Source organism: Beta vulgaris, chromosome 7, assembly GCF_026745355.1.
Source record: "Beta vulgaris subsp. vulgaris cultivar EL10 chromosome 7, EL10.2, whole genome shotgun sequence".
Classification (NCBI taxonomy): Eukaryota; Viridiplantae; Streptophyta; class Magnoliopsida; order Caryophyllales; family Amaranthaceae; genus Beta; species Beta vulgaris.
In genome coordinates, this window is record NC_079208.1 from 43,795,671 (window position 1) to 43,821,956 (window position 26,286).

A 26,286-nucleotide genomic window follows, 5' to 3' on the forward strand; every position below is an offset into this window, starting at 1 on the left:
GTTGGTAAGTTGGTATAAAATACAGTCAAGTGGTGGTATTAAATAGAGTCGAATTGGTAGCAAATTGATTTTTGATAGCAAATTAGATTTTGGTACTAAATTTGAAAGGGAAATTTCCTCAGGTACCCCTGAGGTTTGACGTAATTCTCAAATTACCCCTGACATTTAGGAAATTTCCCAGATACCCCCGAACTTTGACTTTGTGCTCAAAATGCCCTTACTATTGATGGAACTCCAACGCCGTTAGGGTTTCTTACTCTTTTTCCTCTCCATCTTTATCTTCTTCATCTCTTCTCCCACAATCCTCCATTAATGACACCTTAAACCTTCAATTTCTCCTTCTCCTTCCACCTACATGCCTTTATTTCTCCTCCCATCTTCATCTTCTTCATCTCTCTTCATGCTCATGTTTCCCATCAATCCTTTTTCAATTCATCTTAAACCCCTCTTCTCTATATTCTTCATCTCTCTCTCCTAAACTTCACATCCCCTTCAACTTTATTATTCCTTATTGTTCTTAGAATAACATTCAAGCCCAAACCCGAAAAACCCAACCCCCCAACATCGAGAAGAAGAAAATAAAACCTAGGCCAATTTTCTATGACTACATCCATGAAAATGGTGTATAAAACCCATTTCTAAAACCCATAAATGCTCATGGTAGCTTCAATAATAAGAAAAACAACAATAACCATCATTAATTTGGGGAAAATTAACAAGGAGAGAGAATTAACTTCACCATCATAAAAAATGGGGGAAATTCACAAGATGAAGATGGGAAGGAGAGATAGAGCCATGTAGGTGGAAGAAGAGGGAGAAAATTGAAAGTTTAAGGTGTCATTAATGGAGGATTGTGGGAGAAGAGTGAAGAAGATGAAGATGGAGAGGAAAAAGAGTAAGAAACCCTAACGGCGTTGGAGTTCCGTCAATCGTAAGGGCATTTTGAGCACAAAGTCAAAGTTCGGGGGGTATCTGGGGAATTTCCTAAATGTGAGGGGTAATTTGAGAATTACGTCAAACCTCAGGGGTACCTGAGGAAATTTCCCAATTGTAAATTAATACCAAGTTACAATTTGGTGCTAAATCAGAGTCAAGCTGGTATCAGATTATAACATGTACTTAACTGTATTATAGTACCGGCGATATGGTACCAAATAGAGTCAAGTTGGTATCAAAATTGTAACTTGGAATTGATAGGCTGTCGTAAACTTGTCAAAAATTATTCCTGTAAAACCTTCTAACAATATAGTAGGGTAAGTAGGATCGAATGCACGAAGAGATGATTGTTTTAATCTAGCTTTTAAGGTATAGAGAAATTAAACAAGATCAGGAATATGAGAATTCAAGTTCTAAACTAATCAAAGTATGAAAATCAAACTAAAAAGGATCTAGGGCAATGGTTCACCATGTTCCACTAGTAGAATAATTGCTCATTGCTGCGGTTTTACTCATACACAGCAATATATCACGTAAAAAGAAAAGGAAAAATATAAAATAACCATATTGATATGATTTCGGCCTAAAACCGCAACAATATGGTTTTACCCATACACAACAATAATTGCTTATTGTTGCGGTTTTACTCATACACAACAATATATCACGTAAAAAGAAAAGGAAAAATATAAAATAACCATATGCTATAAGTTTCGGCCTAAAACCGCAACAATATGATTTCAACAGATTTTTTTTAAAATTTTTTGACTATTTGACCAAACATATAATATAAAAAAAAATTATTTGAACCTATTGCTGCGGTAAACTGCAGCAATAGGTATTTAAAATTAATATTAAAATGATATCCGCAATTTACTTTTGTCATTTACCCAACTAGGGTCTCACTCCTCTCACTCCCTTTCCTCCTCTCACTCTTTCTCGTCCTCTAAGTCTCTCAACCAGTTTCACGCCTCTAACTCTCTAACCCTCTCATCATCAGTTTCTCGCCTTCTCTCTTCCTCTAATCCTCTCACCCTCTCAACTTACTCCAACCCTCTCATCCTCTCATCATCCCCTGATGCTTTTGAACCAGTCATCCGGTCCCGACATACCACTTTCCGGTCCCGACATACCGCCTTCCGGTCTCCATCTCAATGGTGGCGACATCGAATACAAAGTTGTAGCCAGCTTGAAGAGGGCAGGCATTGATGTCGAGGATCGTGGTGTTATCTGTGGTGGAGGTGAGAGATAGAGAAATCAACGGCGACGGCGAACAGTAGGCTTGTGCAATAAACTGGTTCGACCGTCTTTCATCCTCACCAACCACTTTCAACCGCCACACAACATCCGCTGTCCTTTCTTTTACATCGTCGGCCATTCGAATCATTCTTCTCTCAATGACAATCTCAGTCACCAATCTCAAATCTGAAAATTTCAACTTTTTTCGGATCTCACACTTCGACTCTTTTGGTCGTGTAATAAGTACAAAACAACTACGTGCTGAGTTTTGTTATTGTTGTAATTCTGATAATTGTAAAATTTGTTAGTAATGTGTTAATGTTGAGTTAAATGTGGAGAAAACTACCAATCTCGCAGTCCGCAAGTCTTAGATTCGAAAAAAACTACCTCTTTGCGAAGGATCATCTCCTTGATCAAGAGCAATGATAAAACAAATTTTTTTTTTTTGTTGATTTTCATTTTTTTTGGATTTCTTTTTTATTTTCAGTTTCTTATTTTTTTTTAAATACATTTTTTGTTTTTATTATATTTTATGTAATTAGTCATTTAGTTGTAAGTGTTGTTTTTTTTTATTTTTGTTTTTTCATTTTACTTTTTGATCTTTTTGTAATTAATTTTTTTGTTTTTATTATATTATTTATGTAATTAGCTTTTTTATCTTTATATATTAATAAGATCATATGTTATTTCATCTTCAGTTTGTCTGCGCATTTGGTGGATAATGGATGAGTTAGTTGTCTGGTTTTAATCTTTCAAATTTGATTGCAAAATGCAAATTTTTTTTTTTTTTTTACCTGTACCAGGACCTATTGCTGCAGTTTTAGGAAACAACCGCATCAATAAGTCAAGCAATATGTTGTACTTTTTTAATAAAAAATGAACCTATTGCTGCAGTAAAATACTGCAGCAATAGGTTATCAACCTATTGCTGCGCTCTTAATTGTTGCGCGGCCAAAACCGTTGCAATAGGCCACTTAATGACCGCAACAATAAACATTTATTCTACTAGTGTTCAATTATTCATATATAAAATCTATCAAAATATCATCAGTAGTTCAATTAATCAGAATCTAGAGCACGGGTTAATCCTACGGTCGAGTCTTAACGCTCTCAAATCAACATATACAATATGGTCGTGAATATAATCAGATTTGCTAATTATAGGCAAACCTGTAAAAGTAAGATCTTGGTCAATACAAACAATTATTAGTAATAATTAATCAGACAATTGATCAGATTGCAAGATTAACAATAAAAATACTAATCAATTAGATGTATCACTAATCAAACCATTAATAAATATCAATCAAGAATCATAGCATATAAACATGGATTTCCAAACTCTAGAAATAAAAAATACTCTATCATCAAATAAAGATTAAAAACTAAATCTATAAAGGAAAGTATAATTAAATAAATCAATGAAAGAAACTAATAGAACTCATGAATTAATGATGAACATGAAAAACTAGGGTTTACTAAAAAAACTAGAGAGAAAAAGATGGAGAGAAATAAGAAATAACGTGAAAAGGGAGGAGAGAGAAATAGAGTTATAACCTAATATAATTAAATACTAGGTAACCTTTTTTTCTGAAAGAGAAATTTCATTAATTGAATGTCAAACAACATTTAAAATAGATTTTAAAGAAAAACACGATACAATTAATAAGGTTAAATCAAATTCCTCTTCGAAGAAACTACAATGAACTAGATCGAACAATACAATGCAACCCCATTGTATTTGCTGAATCAAGCAGCTATTAATAAACAAGTCTATCATTCTCACATAGTTTGGGAAGTGCATTCTTGATCGAGCCATGTTAACCGCATCGGAGATTCCAATACCTTCGTGATGAGTCTCAAATTTCAACCAATGAGAATAATTTCTCATACTTAAAAACAAAAAAAACTCCTATAAGGGAGAAGGAGATCTCAACATCTGAGACTAAAAACCCTATAACAGGGTTTAAATAATTTCGCTCATGGCTCGTGGCTTGCCATCCTTTGTCGCTCGTGGCTCGCCGTTCTTCGTCGCCCGTGGCTCGTGGCTCGCCGGCCTTTGTCGAGTGTTGCCGAGAATTCGCAAAGGCTGAGTTCTGGATTTTACTCTGGCAAAGGCTGAGATCCTTCATGTGATGGACCAAATGAAAGGTGAGTTGAGTGTTCTAGATTTTATTTGTGTGCATCTTTTTCCTTGTGTGCTTTTTGTCTGTTATACGCTTTTATATTAACAATATTGCTCCATCTAAATTGTATAGAAATGGGAATATTGGTCGGAAAGGGAGGATTTTATGGCAATGTGTTCTGTCGAGTGCTGGAAATTCGCCGGCCCTTTGTCGAGTGCTGCTGGAAAATTTTTTTGTTTTAATTTTTGTTTTTATTGTTTCATATTTTTTTGTTCAGTGTAGTTCAATTCTTGTTTCTTGTCTCTCACTTTCGTTTATTGTGCAAGCGTATTTCGTTTCTTCTGTATCTCAGTTTTTTTTCTTCGTTAGTTTCATTTTCGTTTTTTTCTTTGTTAGTTTCATTTTCTGTATCTCGTTTTTCTCTTTGTTCAGTTTTCTTATTGATTTTTTTTCTTTATTAGTTTCGTTTCATTTTCTGTATCTCGTTTTTTTTCTTTGTTATTTTTTTTTCCTTTCTTATGTTTTGTTGGAAGTTTCTGATTCTTTGCTATTTTTCTGAATTTTTTTATCTTTCGAATTTAATGGCAAAATGCAATTTTTTTTTTTTTTTGCTTAAACCTGTATCTATTGCTGCGGTTTTGGCTAGGAACCGTAGCAATAGGTGTAACATATTGTTGCGGTGAAAAACTGCAGCAAAAAGTAATTAACCTATTGTTGCGTGGCCAAAATTGTCGTAATAGCCACTTAATGACTATAACAATAAGCAATTATTCTACTAGTGAAAACTTGAACACAAAATGTACCTTTAGTTAAAATGTCACAACCCATTTACCAAATAATCTAAACACTTGTTATCTTGCAAGTGATAAAGTTGGATTTTTTCTCAACACTTGTTACCTACCACGGATCTACTGCTGAATATAGATGCTCTAGCCTTTATAAGCGTTAGGACAATTCCAATTGGTCTTAAATAATCCATCAAAATTTTGTGTATATATATGAACAGTTGATATATTGAAGTTGAACTATATTTGGCACAACTTTGCTAGAGTTTGGTATGAATTTTTGTTAGATCAAAACTTTCTTGTAGTAATTATGTCTACTCCACCTTAACCAAATGCTTGTATCTGTCTTTTGCCAAACGTGAGCCTTTCCCCTTTGCTTTAATTGCGGTACAATCTCACAATCTCTGAATGAAATATTAAATCTTAACTTGTTATGACTTATGCCTTTGTTGTTGTCAAAAATCAAAATTGGAGGAAGGAAATTGAGCGTGAAACTCAAAAATCCAACATCAATAATAGCTTTATTACTAGTATATGATTATATACTCCCCTATTTTTGTTAAGTCAGTAAAATCATAGGTATAAATAATGGTCATAACTAAAGGTGATGAACATTGATAATATTAGTATAGTACTCCCTCCGTCCTCTATTAGTTTACTCGTATTCCTTTTAAGGATGTCCCTTACTAGTTAACCCCTTTCTTTTGTTGCTGTTTTTGGAATGAGACCACAAACTCTTCATCACACATACATCCAACTTTAATATAAAATAATAGCTTCTCTTGCTTTTTATGATCCACAACATTATTGCTCCTAAAACTCTGTGCAAAAGAAAGGGGTAAACTAATAGAGGACGGAGGGAGTATCTCACAATAGTAAATAGTGAGAAGTCATGTCTTTCTTAATTAAAGATACTTCTTCACAAAATTTTCCATAAACAAAGATAGTGTGACACATAATTAAGAATTAGAAATTTGAAAATCATTTACCTTTTTTTTTTTTTTGGATTTTCAGACATACTTCCTCCATTTTTTATTACTTGCGTTGTTTATCACTTTTGGCAATTCTAAATTACTTGCACCGATTCCGTTTATGGCAATATGTTTCTTTCTCTCTCCTAGCACATGAAGTTCCTTTTTTATCCCGCTCTATCTCTCCCCTTGCCTTAGTTCTCGTGCAAAAAAAAATGATGCAAGTAATAAAAATTGAGGAGTTTTAACACAATATTTGTGCTAAAGTACTTTGGTAAACCCTGAACACAAGTGTTTTGGGTGTGAAACAGGGACGTCAATGGTTGACGACCTTTGGAGAGATGGCAAGACTCGACGTCCATTGGAGCTGGCAGTCAAATCGTTGCCGAATGCCTGCACAAGTAACAAAGATGACTGACCTCGGGGGTTGTCGAGGAAACCCACTCCAATGCCTAAGTTAGACATGATCGAGAAGATAAACTGCAAGCAAGGTAAAAGTGGGTAAGAAAGTGAGTATCTTGAGAATAATTTAGAGAGACTATTTATAGTACATGTAGGTCAATTCCTTGGTGTACGATTTTGTTCGTACATGTGTACGATATATGATGCCGACAAAATCTTACTTGTTGGCACCAACTATGACATGCTTATTAGATTGGTCTACAAATCTTTTATGATCGTTGACATCTATCACTAAACATGGCAACCATCATGTCAAGGTGTTGCCGGTCGTCATGCCCAAGTGTTGTCGTGTTACAACGACAATTGATCGACATCTACAACTGAACATGGTGTACATCGTGTCAAGGGGTTGTCGGCCGTCATGCCAAGGTGTTCTCGTGCTATGGCAGCAACCAACATCTATTATTGAACATGACGATCATCATGCCAATGTATTATCGTACTACGACGACAGTCGACATCTATTATTGAACATGGCAGCTGTCATGCCAAAAGGTTGTAAATGCCGTATCAAGGACCTTGTATCACCCTACCGGGACATTGGCGGCATGACATGTTTTCACCGCTTAGCATGTTGGTATACCGACAATGCAGATCATGTCGGTGGGTTGTTGGTGACTCCCATACGACAACTTCTTATTGATTAATTTTGTAATACAACCTAAATTAATATTTTATTCTTTCTATTGCAATATAGTGGAGAAACTTTTGGTGACATGTGGTGGAGTCTATGCGTTGGATATTAAGTTGGTATCAACTTGACTTTATATTGGTAGCGACTTACAATTTTGGTACCAAATTGACTATATTTGGTATCATATTGTTGGTATCAAAATTCAGTAAGTTGGTACAACTTAAGTCTATTTGATATCAGTATTGTAACTTGGCACTAATTTTTAACTCTATTTGACATCAATTGTAACTTGGTACCAACTTAAAAGTTTAGTACCAAAATAACTCTAATGTTACCAACTTGACTCGAATACCAGCTTAAATGCTCATTGTATTACCAGTGTGTTCTTGGTAGTCTCTTTTGAGTATCTAAAAGACTCCACCCAGGCCCGTCTCGAACTATATAGAGACCCTGTGCGATCTCGTATTTGAAGAATTCAATAATGTAATAGCTCATCCATACTTCACATAATCATATTATGAAAAAAAAGTAGTCCAAATAAGTAGATAAACTTTTTCTTTTTACTACTTGAACTTTCTCTATTTTGAGGCCCTCATAATTAAGGGGCCTTGTTCCATGAAACATGTTGAACATGCTAAAAGCCGCCCCTGACTCCACCACTTTGTCAGCTAGACAAACTCAATATCGTGTAAACTAATTGTAATTATGTATCTTTGTAGCAAGCCGATATTAAACTTATCAGATAACCTTTGATCACATCTCTGAAAGAAATATCTTGTCATCTAATTTCCTAATCCTACAACGTTTTAATATCTTTCAGAGGCTACATTAGGACTTTTACTAACGTTTTAATTTGGATTATGGTTAGTGTAGTTACTACAGCAGGCTAACTTTCAAATAAATACAAGAAATTTCTCCACCTTAACATGAATCTGATATTAATTAAAACCCTAACCTCAAGATTAGCAAGTAATTCATAATCTAAAAGGTATCACATTACCATTTTGCTACTCCTTTTCTTGGTATTAGAAGCATTACTTCTTTTTACTAATGGTCAAGGAGAAGAGAAATTCAAATATACTTCCTCCGTTTCATAATAATTGAAACACTTTTCTCTATTATGTGAGAGCTTTTTTTTTTAGAGAAGTATTTCACTTATTATGAAACGGAGGAATTACTGTATTTCGGGGCCAAATCAGGCCCACAAAGAGATTCCATGAATGTTGTCCAGATCCATCTTATCTACAGTAGGTAGTAAAATTTCACATAAGAACATTTTATATACTATTCGAACCACATCTGGACAAAATGTAATTGTGGACCACCCAGATTTGGTACCCTTACATGCATAGCAAGTGGATACGAATTTCAGCTTTCTGCATCCCATTGCCCAGCTTACATATTTGTGTCTATAGTAGAGCTGTAATTTGTCGTGTTATGAATGAATTCAGCAAGTGTTAGACATGTGCACAAGAGTAATGCAAGAAACAGGAATCCATGGCCACGCTTCCATTTAGCCTCTAGGGGTCATTATGAGCTTAGCTTGACTCGCAAATTACTCGAGCTCGGTATAAAATACATATAAACACGGAGCAAAGCTAATCGTATTTAGAGAGACTCGTGAACAAGCTCGAAATATTTTCAAGTATTCTAATTTTACGTTATTATAAGGTTTAACTTGTAATCGAAGATTATGCGCACTACTTATGAGGATCTTGAAATGTTTAACATAAGAACTTACTAGTAGAAATGTTATAACCTTGAAGGGTATCTATGCTAAACACATTTAGACCAAGTTTTTTTTTTGATAATAACATTTAGACCAAGTTTAACTTGATAAAATTGAGTGAGACTCAGCTAGAACTACAAGCCAAGCACTAAACTCGAGTTTGGCTCAACTTGTTATCACCCCTTACTCTTATTTCTTTTATAAGATTCTGGCACAATGTTACCATAGATGATTTCTATATGAGCAATTGTCAGCTAGCAACTAAAAGAAGCCGTAAGGGTACATAAGAGTTGAAAAAGAAGAGGGAAAGAAGACATATAATGTGATCTTATGCAACAAAATAAATTAGTGTCTACAGCCAACAGCTGCAATTTAGTTTCTGACATATATTACATGGTGAAGAATGTGGAATGACACTGTGGAGCTACAATATTTCTCATATTTTTCTTATGAATGAAGAGCGCCTGTCTAAGAGGGTGGTGAACAATTTAGTTACAAGTTACAGTATAAGAAAATGGGAACAATTGCTAGCAACTTCACTTTCCATGTACCACAACAACAACGTAATAACTTTATATATCTATTATTTTCTACATTTCACAATATGTAGGTACATCAAAAATTCCACCTAGGCGAAGAATGTACTGCAGTTGGCCGAGGCCTGCTCGGCGGCTGTTGCTGTTGCTGCGGCTGTTGCTCCAAGTTGTTCCGCTTCTTCATGATAGAAGAGACTGTAGGACCGAAATAGTCCATTGTCTTATGAGATGGAGCTCCTTGAGAGTAAGTCTTTCTTGGCTGCATAAAGCTTGTCTGTTTTTCCAAAGATGTTCTTCGAGCCACAGGATTCCGGTGAACAGGACCCCATCTATTGTAACTCACGCAGCTTTGGCTCCTCCCAACAGGCTGAAACCTCCCTTCCCTAGGGCTAGTATAATTTCTGCTTTCAGCAGTTTCTGCTGAATACAATGTTTCTCCATCACTGCTCTCCGCATCTCTCACTGCTGATACTGCAACTGGTGAGCAGCTAGACTGCACCTCGCTATGTGCATCCCCCACTGAACCAGTTGAGACAGTTTCCTCCTCCATTACTGCTTCTTTATCTTTCATTTGATACTTCTCTTCTATTAACAGTGCTCGCACATGTTCTTCTTTTTCCTCTTTGTGTGAAATCCGTAATGGAGCTTCATTCACACAATTCTCACCTGAACCTGGAAGCAATTCCTGTGAAGGTCGGGTTATAGGGGCTTTGGATACCCTTGGAGGGAAGTTGATATCTAAGAGTTGGATTTGTGTGGACTCTTTCTTCTTCACAGGATTTGCGGTCACCTTCGGTGATTCATAGATTTCCGGAGTTGGAATTCCCTGAGGGTGAGTGATGCTAGCATGTGGTTGCAAGATTGCCTTTTCCTCCTCACTGGTTTGTCCAGTTGCAGAACACCCTTGTCCAGGCTGGTCTCTAGGTTTTGATACAGTGTTTGATGATGATGTGGCTCCCTCAATTTCTTCAGTTGCCTTGAAAACTTGCCTCATTGTAAAAGAAGCACAAGAATGCTCACTTCTATGGCCTGCTGACACTAATCGCATCAATGGCAATTTTGGTTTGCTAAGATCATCTAGGCTGCCTTCCCAGTGCTGATTTAGCCAGTCATAGATGATGGGCATCGGAATGCCAAATTGCATGGGAAGATCCTTCTTCCAAGATGCTGAAGAGGACGAGGAAGTTGAAGAAGATTTAGTATTTGGTGAAGTGGCTAGCTTCATAGGATCACAGATCATAAATGCAAGGTTGCCTTGCGAATCAAAACCGGCGGATCCAGGGCTCCAAGTAAAGCCTTCCGTGGATAGTTTTATGAGATTATCTGTAGCTATCACCACTTTCCCTTCTCCAATTGACAGCTCCTTTTTCTCTGCATGTCCTAGAAGAAATACAATGTTGCCTAATTCAAGGTTTGGTTTAGAACAAAGCTTGAAGTATTGAGGTTGCTGACCATGTGCAACTATATCTCCTTCAATGGTATCTAAGCCCACAATAGTAAGATCAAGCACAGAACTAGTTATAAAAAACCTGCGAGCAGTAATGGAGTAAGAAAGTTGCACATGGATCAGATAATAGAGTAGATGACAGTTTCTGCTAGCCACAGTTTGTATAGTTAACCAACAGCACATATGAAGGGGATCAGATATCAAAGGAGACATTAGTAGGAAATTTCGAACATTTTCTGCTAGCTACATATTAAAAAATCAATCAACATCACTTTACTTAGGGCCCGTTCGGTATCATTGTCAGTTTCCAGTTTTTGGTTTTTATGATTTTAGAATCATATGATATAAGTAGTATTATAAACTTATACTTGGTCATAATGATAGTAATTATACTAATTTTGAAAACTGACAACTACAAACTGGAAACTACTTTTTCTGATTTTCATGTTATGGTTTTTGGTTTTAGAAAAAAACAGAAAACGATAACGAACAGGCCCTTAATTACTATCTAAACTTCCCTAATCTAGAGCTTATCTGATAAGCAATTAATCTTGCCAGGCTTTCCCAATACCAGCAGAAATCACCTCCAAGCAAATTTAACCAAGATGTCAAGGTTTCATCTTCTCCCTGCCTTGTCTGTGGTCATCTTCTACATTGTAACCTATTTCATTTATTGTACTCGTTAACCCACTAAACGGAAATTCTACTAAATAATTTACTGCAATTATGAAGGTGATTCCACTGTTTCATTAGCAGCTCCCTGGAATCCTTTTGTAAAAGGAACTTGATTTCTTTCCAGAAAACAGCAATAATGCTTTAGAATTCAGATATGCATTAACTTGGTTATTTGCATAAAATTATATACTCCAAAAAGAAAAGCCAAAAATAACTATTGGGACAGCCAGGAAAAAGGCCATTTTTCTAAATTAGTAGTGCATCATGACAACATCTCCCAAGCTAGCCCCACCGAAATGAGTAAATGCAGCACGTAAAGATATTATGTAAATTCATGTAAAACCTTAATTAGTGGTCATTGGATAATGTTGCCAAATAAGTGGCCGCTAGGACTTCGTGGATTGAACAGTAGAGATAGAAGTGGTAAGTAATTAGGGAGCTACTAAAGACTTCCATCACTTTGTTTGGTTTCTTATGGAAATGGATCAGGAAAAAAGATAATATTGCTATAAGAAATCTTGACTAACACCCACCTCTTTCTTTTCATTAATGGCAATTTGGTCATTTCTAAGTTACCTTCGATGCCGTACCTAGAATACGAATGGCAACCAAGCAAGGATAGATCAATAGTAATCAAGCCTGTCTAGCCACTAAGAACTAAGAAGACCTCAAATCTATTCCCAAAATCATTGTTCTCCCCTTTTGACAGAACACACATAGGAAGAACATAAGGTCTGCTCAATAAAAGCCTAGCAAAAAGTACTGAAAAAGCACACTTCATTAGGTGTCCTTAACTCGATTCTATCCAAATTGACTACGTCATAGAGGAATGATACTGAGAATTCCGCCCAGACTCGACTTTAATCAATGCATATGCCTAATATAGCTTCATGATAACACTACTGATCTAGCTTCATGCATAAGCCCTTAACAATCACGGTATTATTAAAGTTGAAGTAATTGAAATGTTGTGTACATTGAGTCCATGTGTACTACTAGTATAGAACCAATCATCCCAGATAACCCAAATGACAAACTCCTAGTGTGAGCTGAATGTACAACATAACTGTTAAACCTTCATGGCAGGAAAGGTTCTTCCAAGGCTTTGAAACCAAACGAAATCTTTGATATCAACCTCAACAAAGACCATTATCACCACTCTTTATATTTTGAAGTCCTCGAAACAATTTCCATAACCGGTTATCCTATTGATGCCTTAGTGTCAGCATTCTCAGCAACTAATATAAATGAATCAAATCATTTAGAAGTCAGCACAAATCAAATTCTATTCCATCCTTTATGTTGATCAACACAAAGTGAACCCTGTGCTAAGCTGGTCAAACGGAAACCATAATACTCCATCTCAAACAAAAACCTACTAAAATATGCAACCACTTATATGTAAAGAAAACCATCATTATTTAACAATCACATGCTCTAGCACTTAACTATCCACATTGCAGTATTGTACAGCCTGTCATGACTCATGACCAACAACGCCTCTATAATCTGACCAACATCATATAATTCTATATACATCCCAAAATTAATGGGCCTTTAAAATTAGAACCTTCTATTTTCATGATTTGACATCATAGTTCACCACATGGTTCACATCATCTATCTTAACCATAATAATCTTAAGCTCCAAGCTAGATTTAATGGAAGAAAAAAAAAGTAGTGCGAATGTCAATCAGTAATTGACAATCCCAAACCACACAGCACAATATTCTACTATTATAGATTCTCTCTTTACAAAATTGTGATCTCAATCTGTTTCAGCATCCTAGAACTTTGAATTTGCCTGGAAATTTTAACAAGATAAGAAATGAATTTGATCCATATCCGACCTCGAACAAAAGCACTCAAGTACGCAAACAACCACCCAGAAAAAGCTATAGTGTTGCATAAATCATCACAAACTTTATTGAGAGAAGGGATCATCTAGTACACCAAACAATGTGCACTTTTACCCATTTATCCTCAAGTTTCTCACAAGTTGACAACTCCATCATATCCCAATCAACAAAACTACCAACCAATCATATCCTGAAGTGAACAGTGATTTTACTCCTTAAATCAGGTAAAGTGACAATGAAAGTTTCAAAAACAAAAATCATGAACCCAATTAATAACTAACAAAAAAAATCTCACATTTCTTACTTGCATTCAAACTAAAAAAAACCCAACAACAAAGCCTTAGTCCCAACATGATTTGGTGTCGGCTAACATGAATCGTCATAAGAAATCATTTCAGCGACAAACAAAAGCCATGATAAGAAGCTTCACCTGTGAGGCATAAGAGTGGCAGGAACACCATTGTGAAGCCGGATCTCAGCTGACTCAGCAACACTAACAGAAGGAAGATTCACATGAGTTGTCAGAAGAAGATTCCTATGAATCAAAACTCCAGTTCCTGAGGCTTCACCGCCTGAAGAGCTAGCAGAAGCTGAAGATACAGAGGAAGAAGAAAGTTTTGCCATTGCTGAGCTTTTTGTGTTAAAAATCGCGGCTTTGAGTCTCTCAGACTTACCTCCGCCATTGCAGAAGCACCAAGATTCACTCAAAACCCTCATTTTTTTTTTTGTTCTCAATCAAAACTTTGAGAAATCAAATTGGGTTTTGAGGCACAATGTGAGGTGGGATTTTTCAATTGAAGGTTAGATCCAACACATTTGGGGGATTTTCTGGAATGGGTTGTTCATTAGTTTTGTTTGTTTTATTTTCTTTCTCCTATTTTTGGTCTGTGAAGTGGTCTTTGATTTGGGTTAGTGGGGAAGTTTGAAGTGTTCACAAAGGTGGGATTTTTAAATTGAAAGAGGAGAAGAAGGAGAAGAGATGTTTAGGAAAGTTTCAGAAAAAAGGGCAGAATGGAATATTATGGAATGTTACTGTAGATTCTGTAATTTGAGAATTGAGAACTTTCTTCTTTTTTTTTTTTTTCTCCTGGAATTGATGTCTTTGGCTTAGCAATTAGGGGGGAGGACTGAGGAGGAGGAGAACGAGAAGGGATTGTGACCTGGGGATTGGACTTGGATAGTGAGGCTACCAACGTGAGTACTCAGTACTCAAGAGAATGACGGGTATTTATTTTTGGGTTCCCTTTCGGAATCGTGGTAAGATGAATTTTCTCGGAAGTCGGGATTATCTTCGTACAGGGCTACTCAGCCAGAGGCTCAACAAGCTGTAGAGATTTAAGTACTATAAGCGGAATTTCATGAATCATATTCATAAGCACTCATACGGAATCACATGCATACGGAATCACCACTCGTTTGGTAGTTAGTTATAAATGGTGGTAATGTGAATGAATTTGTGTGTAAATTTGTGAAGAATATCATTGTTCATTCCCATGGTAATGCTACTTTACCCTAAAGCGTCCATTTTCCTTCTTGAATTTTCATTCCCATCCAATACCACCTTGTAGGTGGTATGAGTGGTAATGAAAATTGCTTCCCCTTGGAGACAAAAACACAAGTTTAGGGGTGATATTGCTTGCCCATGGAGAAAAAATATCTCCCCATGAAGATTTTGAGGGTGCTTCCCTAATACAATTACACTTAAAATTCATTTCCATTACCGCAATTTATTAACGACTACCAAACGGGCCGTCAAGGATCACATAATAGTTCAGAATCAACCTTTGAAACGTGATTTCCACGAAACTTGTTATAATCCAGAGATAGAACCACAATGGTGATTCCTCTACTTGGTCCACCAATCCGGATCAACACTCCACCAATGCTAATTGGAAGGAATAAATTTTTCTTGCTCTTTCTAAGAGAATAACTTGACTTTTGGAGAACAGAGAGAGAGAGAGAAGAATATTGAGAGAGATCTTGTATGTTTTCTTCTAATTGTCCAACTAAATATACAAGTATATTTAGGTTAGGAAACCCCCTTCCCTCTCCCCTCTTGGCCGGCCACCCTAGAGTCTGTTATGGGCTCTAGGTTTTTCTTTTGTTGATCCAAATCTTATGTGTGACCTAATATGATCCATTTAATTGGGTTTCGGATTTATAATTTATTAACACGAAGTTCTATAGCATTTTCTAGCAAGCCGTATAGACGACCCAATTAATGAATTTATTATTTTCATAATACGATGCATATTATATTTAGTAATTGCATTAAAGTCGATGACATAATTTCTTCAATCTCCCACTTGTCCGAGACGAGTGTGTAATGTTCAAAATTTTAAGTCTTTTAGTGTCGAATTTGATAGTATGATCATACATTTATGTCATCCATACTAGCCTTCAAATTAATCATTGAAATTCGAGTTCGAATTGACAAACAAATAATCATCATATAATCCATTTGAGCATGACCATGTATTTATCAATTTTCACTCTTCAAGGGGCCAAGACACCCATTCAATCTAATATAAGAGGAATTTTCAATCTTGTACCAACCAAAACTCCCACTCAATTTTTAGCACAATCCGAATGCTGCCTTTATAGTCTCCTTTTACGGCATGACATTTAACAACATCAAAATTATACCAATCATTAGGCTAAGTAGTGTTCCACTTATGTCTTAGGAATCTACTAATATAATTATGAAGTTATAAAACTTCTAAGCAGGTTTTGTTCAATTATGTATCAACTATACATATGTATATGATTGATTAAATATCTCCATGTTCACATAGCCTATGAAATGGCGCTATCAATCAATCTTATATGTTAATCCTTTAATAAGTTATTTATGTCCAATTTAATGACATAGATTAGGAACTTTAATGTTATATGCATTCTGTTCACTTATGGTGTTTCATTCATCAAATCACATATTTGACAGAACTATTGGATTCAAGATATATTTCAGACATTATATTTAATATCAAACCAAAATTAAATAAGACAAAATTTATTCTCATAAACATGAATAACAAAACCATGTCTATATTTTAACAAATTTCTCTAAACCTAGTACAATCTAAAGCCACTCTAACATTTGCTTCAAGCCTATAGCCCTAGCGTGACACTCATGCTTGGGTTGAGGTAATGTATGTTTAGTTAGCGGATCAGCCACATTCTCACCCGTGTGAATTTCGCAGATCTTGACATCCTTCTTGTCAACTATTTCTCGAATGAGAGCAAACTTCCTCATCACATGTTTGAACTTGTTATATGATCTCGATTCTTTTGCTTGCGCAATAGCACCATTGTTGTCACAAAATAACTCAATCCCTTCCAGAGCACTAGGTATGATATCCAGCTCTGTCAAGAACTTTTTTATCCAAAATGCTTCCTTAGCTGCTTCAACTGCTGCTAAATATTCCGATTTTATCGTAGAGTCTACTACAATGCTTTGCTTTGAGCTCTTACAGATCACTGCTCCTCCATTTAGACGAAAGACGTACCCTGGATGAGAGCGGTAATCATCTATGTTGGCTTGGAAGCTTGCATCAGTATAACCTTCAAAAACCAACTCACTTTGTCCTCCATAGACTAAGAACAAGCCTTTAGTCCTCCTCAAGTACTTAAGGATGCTCTTAGCTGCAGTCTAGTGTGCTTGTCCTAGATTTGCTTGGAACCTGCTACACATGCTCAAGGCATATGCAACATCTGGTCGAGTACCTATCATGGCATACATGATAGATCCTATAGCCGAAACATAAGGGATTCTACTCATTCACTTTAACTCATCAGGCTCAGTCGAGCACCGACTCTTGCTAAGCGATATGCCATGTGACATGGGAATGAATCCTCTCTTCGAGTTTTCCATGTTGAACCTTGCAAGAACTTTATCAATATAAGTTTCTTGACTTAGTCCAATCATCTTTAGAGACCTATCTCTATGGAATTTAATTCCCAGTATGTACTAAGCTTTTCCAAGGTCCTTAATGGAAAAACAACTTTTCAACCATTCATTGACTGACTCAAGCATTGGTATGTCATTTCTCATGAGTAGTATGTCATCTATATACAAAACCAAGAAGACTAGGCTGCTCCCACTAAACTTCTTGTAGACACAAGATCCTTCTTCGCATTTAAGGTTACCAAATTGTTTGATTGTCTCATCAAACCGAAGATTCCAGCTTCGAGATGTCTACTTTAATCGATAAATGCATCTCTGAAGCTTGCAACCTGTTTAGGATTTTATGGATCCTTAAAACCCTCAGGTTGTGTCATTTACACATCCTTATTCAAGAACCCGTTCAAGAACGCGGTTTTGACATCCATTTGCCAAATTTCATAATCGTAAAACACAACAATCACGAAAAGTATCTGAATTGACTTAAGCATTGCCAGGTCTCATCATAGTCTATACCATGAAATTGCCTGAATCCTTTTGCAACCAGTCTTGCTTTGTAGACATAGACATTTCCATCTTTGTTTGTTTTTAATTTGAACACCCACTAGCATCCAATAGGGTTAACCCCATCATGCAAGTCGACCAGGGTCCAAACTTTATTGATATTAGCTTGTAAGCCTGATGAATCTGAAAAGAGCTTGAATGCCTTCAATATTAAGTAAATTGAGGCATAGTCACCTTTGCAGCACATTATGAGGTCATCTGCAAAACACATGTGTGTTAATTTCACTCCTCTACATCTAGGGTGAAATTGGAACTGAGGTAACTCTCCAAGCTTTGTCAATATCCTTGACAAATACTCCATGCAAATCAGAAATAGTAGTGGAGAGATAGGATCTCCCTGTCTTAGGCCCCTAGATGACTTGAAAAAGCCCTCCATTTGGGCATTTAACATCAAAGAGAACATTGGAGTGGTGACACACTCCATTACAATAGATGTGAATGAACTAGGAAATCCCAAAGGTTGTAGCATTTCTTTTAGAAAGTCCCAGTCTACAGTGTCATAGGCTTTCTGTAAATTAATTTTCAGCAAGCAACTAGGTTTCACTTGTTTCCTACCATAGTGCTTCACCAAATCCTAGATGACCATGATGTTATTCACAATGAATCTCCCATGCACAAACCCTTCTTGGTTTTCCATGATCAGATCTAGTAACACTTGCCTTAGTCTATTGCATAATACCTTAGTATTACACTTATAAAGAGTATTACAACAAGATATAGGCCTAAACTCTGTCACATTCTTAGGGCACTTTGTTTTAGGCACAAGGGTGATAACAGTAGTATACAAAGCTTTCAGTATCTTCCCTTCCTGTAAAGCATCCATGACTACCTCAATCATTTCCTGCCCTACTACAGCCCATGCATCCCTGTAGAAGTATGTACCAAACCCATCTGTTCCTGGAGCCTTCTCACCAGAAAATAAAGCTTTCTTTATCTCCTCTCTTGTGTAAGGTGCACACAGGATTGCTCTATGCTGTTCAGTAACCAAAGGCCCTTCTTGGACCACTTGAGTCAAAACAACCCTCCTAGTTAGATTTTTCTTTCCCAACAATTTCTCATAATAAGAAAGGAAAGCCTATGAGACATCCCTGTCTTTATTATGCCAATTACCATGCTCATCATAGATACTATAAACCTGATTATGAAGTCTCCTAGCTTTAATACTTTGATGCATGAAAGCAGTGTTCTCATCACCATCCTTGATCCAAGCCAATTTGGCTGTTTGTGCAAGAAATGTCATATAAGCTTTATGCTTACTAAGATACTCCTTAATAGCTTCATGTTCCCTTGCTGCAAGCTGTAGATCACTAGGATTTTCATGCATTAGCTTTTGTGCATTTATCATCTGCTGATAGGCCATAATATCAGCAGTATGAACTTAAGAGAAACCTGTTTTATTAAGCTCCTTCAAAGCTAGCTTCACCTGTTTTAGCTTCTGGCACACCTTGAACATCTTAGCACCATTAACCTCAGTACACCAAGCCCTGCTAACAACTTCTTCAAATTGAGCAGATGTCTTCCACATAGTGAAATATTTAAATGGTTTCAGACCATTTCTAGTGTCAGGGTATATAGCAAGCATGGCAGGGGAATGATCAAATTCCCCTTCATTCTGAAAACTCACTTTTGCAGTAGGGTATATCTCCTTCTAGGCACATTAGCTAGACCCTATCTAGCTTAGAAAACACCCTAGCCATCCCTTGTTGCTTATTATTCCATGTAAAGAAGTTCCCTGAACTCTTCACATCTTCCATTGTGTAGAATGTCATACATTCTCTCATGTCCCTCATTTCAATCTCCCTAACTTGAGAACCAATTCTCTCTTCATTATTCATAATGCAGTTAAAATCCCCACAAAGGATCCAAGGATCTACAGTATGTAAACTCTTAATATCCTCCCATAAGTCTATTCTTCTAGCCCATTCATTGAAAGCATAAATGAAAGTGCTATAAAACCCTTGTCTACCACTAAGTGGCTGCAGATAACAATGTATCATTTGAGGAGTAACTTTTAAAATAGTTACCTGAAAACTACCAGGCTTTCAAGTCAATACTATTCTGCCACCATCATGCTTGCTAGAGTTGCTAGTAAAACACCAACCCCTGAATACTTTATTGTACAACAAGCCAAGGTTCTTAGCTTTCATTTTTGTCTTTAAGAGGCTCATAACCCCAAATGCAAACATGTGAATATAGTGTTCCACATCATTTTGTTTATTGCTGTTGTTCAAGCCCCTTATATTCCAGCATAATACTTTATCCATGCTCCTTAGGAGGATCTCCCCCTCCTTTCCTGCTTGATGCCACCTGTGTAGTCATGTTTTGACTCACCCTCTGACCATCCTTATTCTGCACCCCTGTATCTTCAAGTGGCTGGAAATATTTTGAGTGTTTGTGAGGCGTACTGCTGCTGGTCTGACCCTAATAGGCTTTAAAGCCCTCTGGAACCCCTCTTGGTCCACATGGTCTACATGTTCAGGTGTTTGCACTCCTGCGCTAGTTTTTAAAGTATCAGGTACCTCATTGATCCCCAATACCTCCTTACTCATAGCAGATACTTCCACATGGCCATCCTGTATCCCCTCAGTACCTGGAAAAGCCCCCACTCCAGTAGGAGCTTTAGGTACCCATTTCTTCTGAATTCTCTTATGCCTGCAATCCTGAGTTGAGTGTCCAAAGCCATTACAAGTCTGGCAATGCAATAGTTTCCATTCAAACATGACTGGGACTTTTATTAAGCAACTATTTTCATTCCAGAAGTGAATCTTCTAAGGGAATTTCTGATCTATTTTCACCTCTACCAGAATGCGAGCATATTGTAACTTATCTCTGTTCCTTGTTGCATCATCTCTTTTAATTAGATCTCCTAGCTGAGATATAATCTTATGGAGAGATTTCTCACCCTAATACTTCAAGCTCAGTTTCAATTGTATCCAAACTGTTAGTGTTTTCAAATCATCCTTCTCAAAATCCATCTCAGATGACCAAGGCCTCTTGAAATTAATTTCACGTTGAATCATTTGTTCAAATTGAAGATCAATATTGAACATAAGTAGTGGCTCCAAGCCGCCAACTACCCTTATAGATGATTATCATCTAAATCAATGAACTCAAGGCGTTATGTGTTGTTTTTAGCGTACCCCACTAGGCCACTCATTAAAATTATTATTTAAGAAAATGAACTAGGCCACTCATTAAAATTACTATTTAAGAAAATGAGCCGTTCGTATGCTTAAACTAGCATTTATTGCATGCGCAACAACACAAGAGACAAATTCCTCCTTTATATAGTACCGCATCTGCAACCATTTTGTTACACTTCGCACATGAACTACACTTCTCTTCGCAAAAAGCTATATATATATATATATATATAATATATAATATATATATATATATAATATATATAATATATATATATATATATATATGTTTATGGAGTGCGGCTTGCGTGTGGCCGCGCGAGCGTCTGTGAGCCAACCAACTCATTTTCAAAAGGTCATATCTCACTTGTTTCTCATCAAAATCGAGCTTTTGACTATGCGTTGGAAAGATATTGAGCCACATATTCATCTCCAACTTGAATTTTCAATTGATATTGAGTGTGTTGTGAGATATGACCTTTTGAAATTGGCCCTTGTGCAAAAATGTTTATGAACAAATAGAGTTGGTCTTATGAGCAAATGAAGTTACTTGTATGAATATGTGGTTATTTATTCTTAATATTAAAAAAGTGTCACTCCTACAAAATAAACGTGGTTACATTTATAACAAAAGGGAATATTAATCAGTTTACTCTTATGAACAGATGATGTTACGCATATGAAGAAATGATTTTACTTTTTTGAACAATTGGGGTTACTCGTATGATTAAATAGGGTTATCATATGATTAAATGAGGTTACCTATGTGAACGAATGAGGTTACTCGTATGAAAAATGAGGTTACTTTTCTGAATAATTGGGGTTACTCATGTAAACGAACAAGGTTAGTCGTATGAAAAAATGAGGCTACTAGTCTAAATAATTGGAGTTTACTCATATAATTAAATAGAATTGTCATATGATTAAGTGAGGTTACTTATACGAAGAAATGGGGTTACTTTTGTGAAAAGTTGGGTTACTCGTATAATCATATAGCATCATCGTTTGATTAAATGAGGTTACTCGTATGAAGAAATGGGGTTACTCGTATAAATAAACAAGGTTACTCGTATTGATAAATGATGGTTGTTTTTATGAACATTTTGAGTTACTCGTATGAATAAAAAATGTTTACTCGTATTGATAAATGGAGGTTACTTTTGTAAACAATTGGGGTTACCAATATGAAGAAATAAGATTACTAGTATGAATAAATGAGTTTATTCATAGGATTAAACTAGATTATTCGTATAAGTAAAATAGGTCACTAATGTTTATGCTAAAATTTATCACTTACGACGAAATTAAAGTTTGGGACGATTTAACCAGATTATGTTTAAGACAATGCGACAAACGAATGCAATGGGGATTGTTTATGCTAAAATTTATCACTTTTGATGAAATTGAATTTTGTGGGACGTGTCAACCAAATGATGTTAAAGTCGATGCGACAAAAGAATGTGAAGGGGAGTCAAAGGGAATGAACACACAAAAGTAGTGACGCGGAAAACCCCAATGAAGATGGGTAAAAAACCGCGGGTGGTTGGAGATCCACCAAACTAATATAGTTCACTATCTTTCTTCGTGACTGATCGTCGTTTACAAGAATGCTTAGTTCACTCTAATGTCTTTCTCACAATATTGCGTAAAAAACATGACAATGACCTCTCTCTCTCTTTTATATGCCTTCTTTTTCTTTGGCTTTTCCCCAACGAATACAAAAATAAATTCACTAATTATTACATTTAATCTTCACGCTTGAATCATGGAGAATTTTCTATGCTCACGCTCCTGCGTCTTCAATGTTGTCCTTTCTAACGGCTGAATTTATGGCTTAAAATGCTCTTGCCTTATTTGGCCTGACCGTTACCATTCAATGCAAGCTCTTAATTGTACATCCTCCGCTATGTGTTTGGCTTGCAGCTTCTGTGTCTCTACATCAGATGATACTACGTCATTGAATCATCGCGTCATCGCGTCAATGTCACCCTGTCAAAAAATTCAGCCATAACAATTTGCCCCCAATTGTTGAATTGGGGTGACACAAAGCCCATGAAACAATTGTTAAAAAATCAACAAATGAAATGAAATTCTACACAAGTCATCAAGATATCACAAATCGCAAGAAATCTCGCCCTTCTCAATTTAAATAAAGAAGATTTCCAGAGAGACGCATGGAAGGAAAGGAGATCTGCTTTGAGCGGTTATTTTTAGTAGTCCAAGAGTCTCAAAATACAAAAGGTAGTTTTGTTTTTAAATAGCCGTTTTAATTATAACCGTTGGCATGATCGTCATGATTGCTCACTGTTGGCATAAATAACTTAAGCGGCTGAGAAATCATAACTTTTACTATGACTTCACAAAATCTTTCTCTCTCTTTAAGTAAGGCAACTTCCATAACTTCCTTTACTCTCTTCCTCGGAAAACCGATCGCTGACACCAGGTAATTTCGCACTTTTTCGTTCATTTTTTCCTTTGATTCGCTCTACTTTCTCTTTCCTCTACTGTTCTCATGGCGCCTAGTAGACGCAGTATTAGGACTTTTGTGAAAAACCAAGAGAAATCGAAAGGGAAAGAGAAAGCTGTAGAACTAAGGGTAGAGAATGAGGACGAACTGTCAACGATGTCAAAAGATGACCTCTTAAGGTTTCTAGACTTAGGAAATTAGCCTGAGAGCACTGTCATTAGAAATGCTGAACCTGACGAACCCCCAGAATCGTGTCCCCAAAAATGGGTAGTGCTCTATGAATACCCTTTCAAAATAGGTCTTAGGCTTCCCTTCACCCCTTTGGCAAGGGATCTGATGCAGATTTACCAAATCAGCCCAGGTAGATTATGCCCCAAGTCTGGAGAACCTGAGCGTCATCGACAGGGTGACGGCGTCGTGGGACGAAGCCTTCACCCTTCACGACTTGCTGTTACATTATGAGATTAGGGTTAAAGCAAAAAATAGGATAGCCTTGCATGCAAAGGCGAGGTTAGAGCCTCTGATTGGGGGGATACAGTCAAACGACAGAGGTTGGAAAAACAGGTTTGTGTTTGTGAAGAGATCGACGCTAGGGGAAGCCGGGGCGTCTTTGGTTAGCGGCTGGAATACCGAAGGTGTGTTTGTTTTCAGTTCTTCTAAATTCGTGATGCGTCGTTAACACCACTCTTACATCGTTTCTACTGCAGGTCTTAACCCAAAATTGCTGTCGCATCGCGACGAGTCTCAAAGTCTCAGTGACAAGTTTCTGAAGGTGTCAGAGGAGGACAAGCAGTTTAGAAAAATTCTTTTTGTTTCTCAAGACAGTTGTTCATTTATGGCTTCTGGTGAGTCTATATATGTTTTTACTTTACTCATGGGTAGGACTTTTACTGGGGACGGTTTCATACTGACGTTTTAACCTTTCCTGGACAGGTTCATCTCAGTCGCGTCCTAGGGGGAGTTTGGATGGTCAGGCGCTGGCTGAACTGCTTGCAAGCGCAAGAGGGAGTCCTCCGCTTACGCTGCATCAACGTCGTCTAAAAAGGACACGGCGGTCGTCGTTCACTTGGACGACGAACACGACGTCGCGTCCAAGACGCGCAAGACTGACTTCCTAGCCCCTCCAGACAAGAGCGGGCCTTCCTATTCCGTGACCGTCCCTAACGACTTCATGTCGTTGGAGAGGTCCATATGGCCGGAGGCCGACAGGTTCCTCTTCCCCAGCGCCATGGAAAGGATTAAAGATCACACTCTCCCTCGCATGATGTCAGATGGGCTAGAGCTCCTATTCCAGGTATGGACATTTGCTTTACCCTTGTCTTGGACACTATGCCGCTATGGTAATGACACCTACATCTGGATGACACATATCCTCTTTCTTTTACGCAGTCTTCCCAACATCTCCTAATGGCAAAAAGAGAGATCTCATCTCCGCTGAAGGGTCATTTGTCCATGAAGCAGAGAATGGAGAAAGCAGAAGCGGTGGCGAAGTTCAAAGGTGCTGAGCTGGAGTCTTGCAAGGAGACTATGAAGGAGATGAAGGAGACTCTGAAGAAAAATGGGGAGGAGTTGGAAGAAATTAGGCAGAGGGCAACTACGCTGGAAGAGTCTTCACGTCAGGAGATCACGGCTCTCCAGGCGAGTATTGACGCTCAGAAGAACGAGATGGACCTTCTTGAGGCTGAGGTGACAACTAGGGTTAGGGCCAAGCTGATGCACCAGTTTCTGATGAAGAAGACAGCGTCATGGACGCTGCAAAAGGACATTGACATATACATCCAATTCATGGGCTCAATGAAAGATCTTATGGATGAGGAGGACTTAGCTGCGACGGCGGATTCTTCATCAAAGGTTGATGAAAACGCCCCGTCTTGTGCTGGGTTCATAGCGTCAGATGTGCCACCTGACCTTGAGACTGAGGAGGAAGCCCCAGCCACTGTCTTGTCAGCTGAAGCGTCAAAGGAGAAGGAAGCCGAGAAGATCCCTGACGTTTAATTTCTTAGTCCCTTACGTCATGCCTCTTTCGTTTAAACTTTTAATCAAACTATGTTTTAAGTCACTCAAGGGAGTGACTGTTTGTACTATACTTTTGGGTCACCTATGGGGGTGACCATAACTCTTTTAATTTCTATCGTTTACTTTGTTACTTTTGAATTTTTAACATAGATAATCTTATGCCTCTACTGTGTGTCACATGCATGTGTCTCGGTCGTTACTCCGACGTTTCTAGAGGATTAGTCAGGCATCTAGTAGGCCATCTTTGGGCGCTCGGACGTATCTTTTGGACTTAATAAAAGTCATCATTGGTCGTTCAAACGTATCATTTGGACTTAATAAAAGCCATCATTGGTCGTTCAGACGTATCGTTTGGACTTAATAAAAGTCATCATTGGTCGTTCAGACGTATCGTTTGGACTAAATGACTTTTAGAATACACATAGGAAATACATAAAACTTACATGTGTCCGTCGGTGGGATGGCTGAAATGTCATCAATAGTTATGACTTTAAAATGATTGTGCCCCTGTCGTCGCGTCGGCTGAGGCAATAGTGGACCGAAACACTTTGTATGGCGGCAAGATGCAAGTCTATCTAATGCCTTGTGAGAATCATTGGGACGTTAAATAAGTTGGATGGAAACAATTTGCCTGCAACTTAACAAATACCCAGTGAGAGAACACTATGGTCGCTAACAACTAGCGACAGAAATAAAATAGTATTGCCATCTATTCTATATCTCTATGTATATATGTGTTTTTTTTTTCTTTTACAGAGCGTATCACTTAGCTTTAGAAGTAGTACCGTTTGAG

General features: G+C 37.2%; 1 protein-coding gene across 1 annotated transcript; it reads right to left on the reverse strand.

Annotated features, from left to right (window-relative positions):
* Positions 1-9,193: 9,193 nt before the first annotated feature.
* On the reverse strand, positions 9,194-14,664 carry LOC104908918 (hypothetical protein). Its single transcript, XM_010698088.4, has 2 exons — positions 13,830-14,664; positions 9,194-10,947 (listed from the first exon to the last, which is right to left on the reverse strand). The coding sequence occupies exons 1-2, from the start codon at positions 14,114-14,116 to the stop codon at positions 9,498-9,500; spliced, it is 1,737 nt and encodes a 578-aa protein (XP_010696390.1). The 5' UTR covers positions 14,117-14,664; the 3' UTR covers positions 9,194-9,497.
* Positions 14,665-26,286: the final 11,622 nt, after the last annotated feature.

Bases quoted from the DNA above. Each gene is read 5' to 3' on its own strand.
- LOC104908918 (XM_010698088.4), bottom strand. From the start codon at position 14,116: ATGAGGGTTTTGAGTGAATCTTGGTGCTTCTGCAATGGCGGAGGTAAG. The intron at 10,948-13,829 runs GTGAAGCTTCTT...TACTGCTCGCAG, and splicing joins GCCACTCTTATGCCTCACAG to GTTTTTTATAACTAGTTCTG.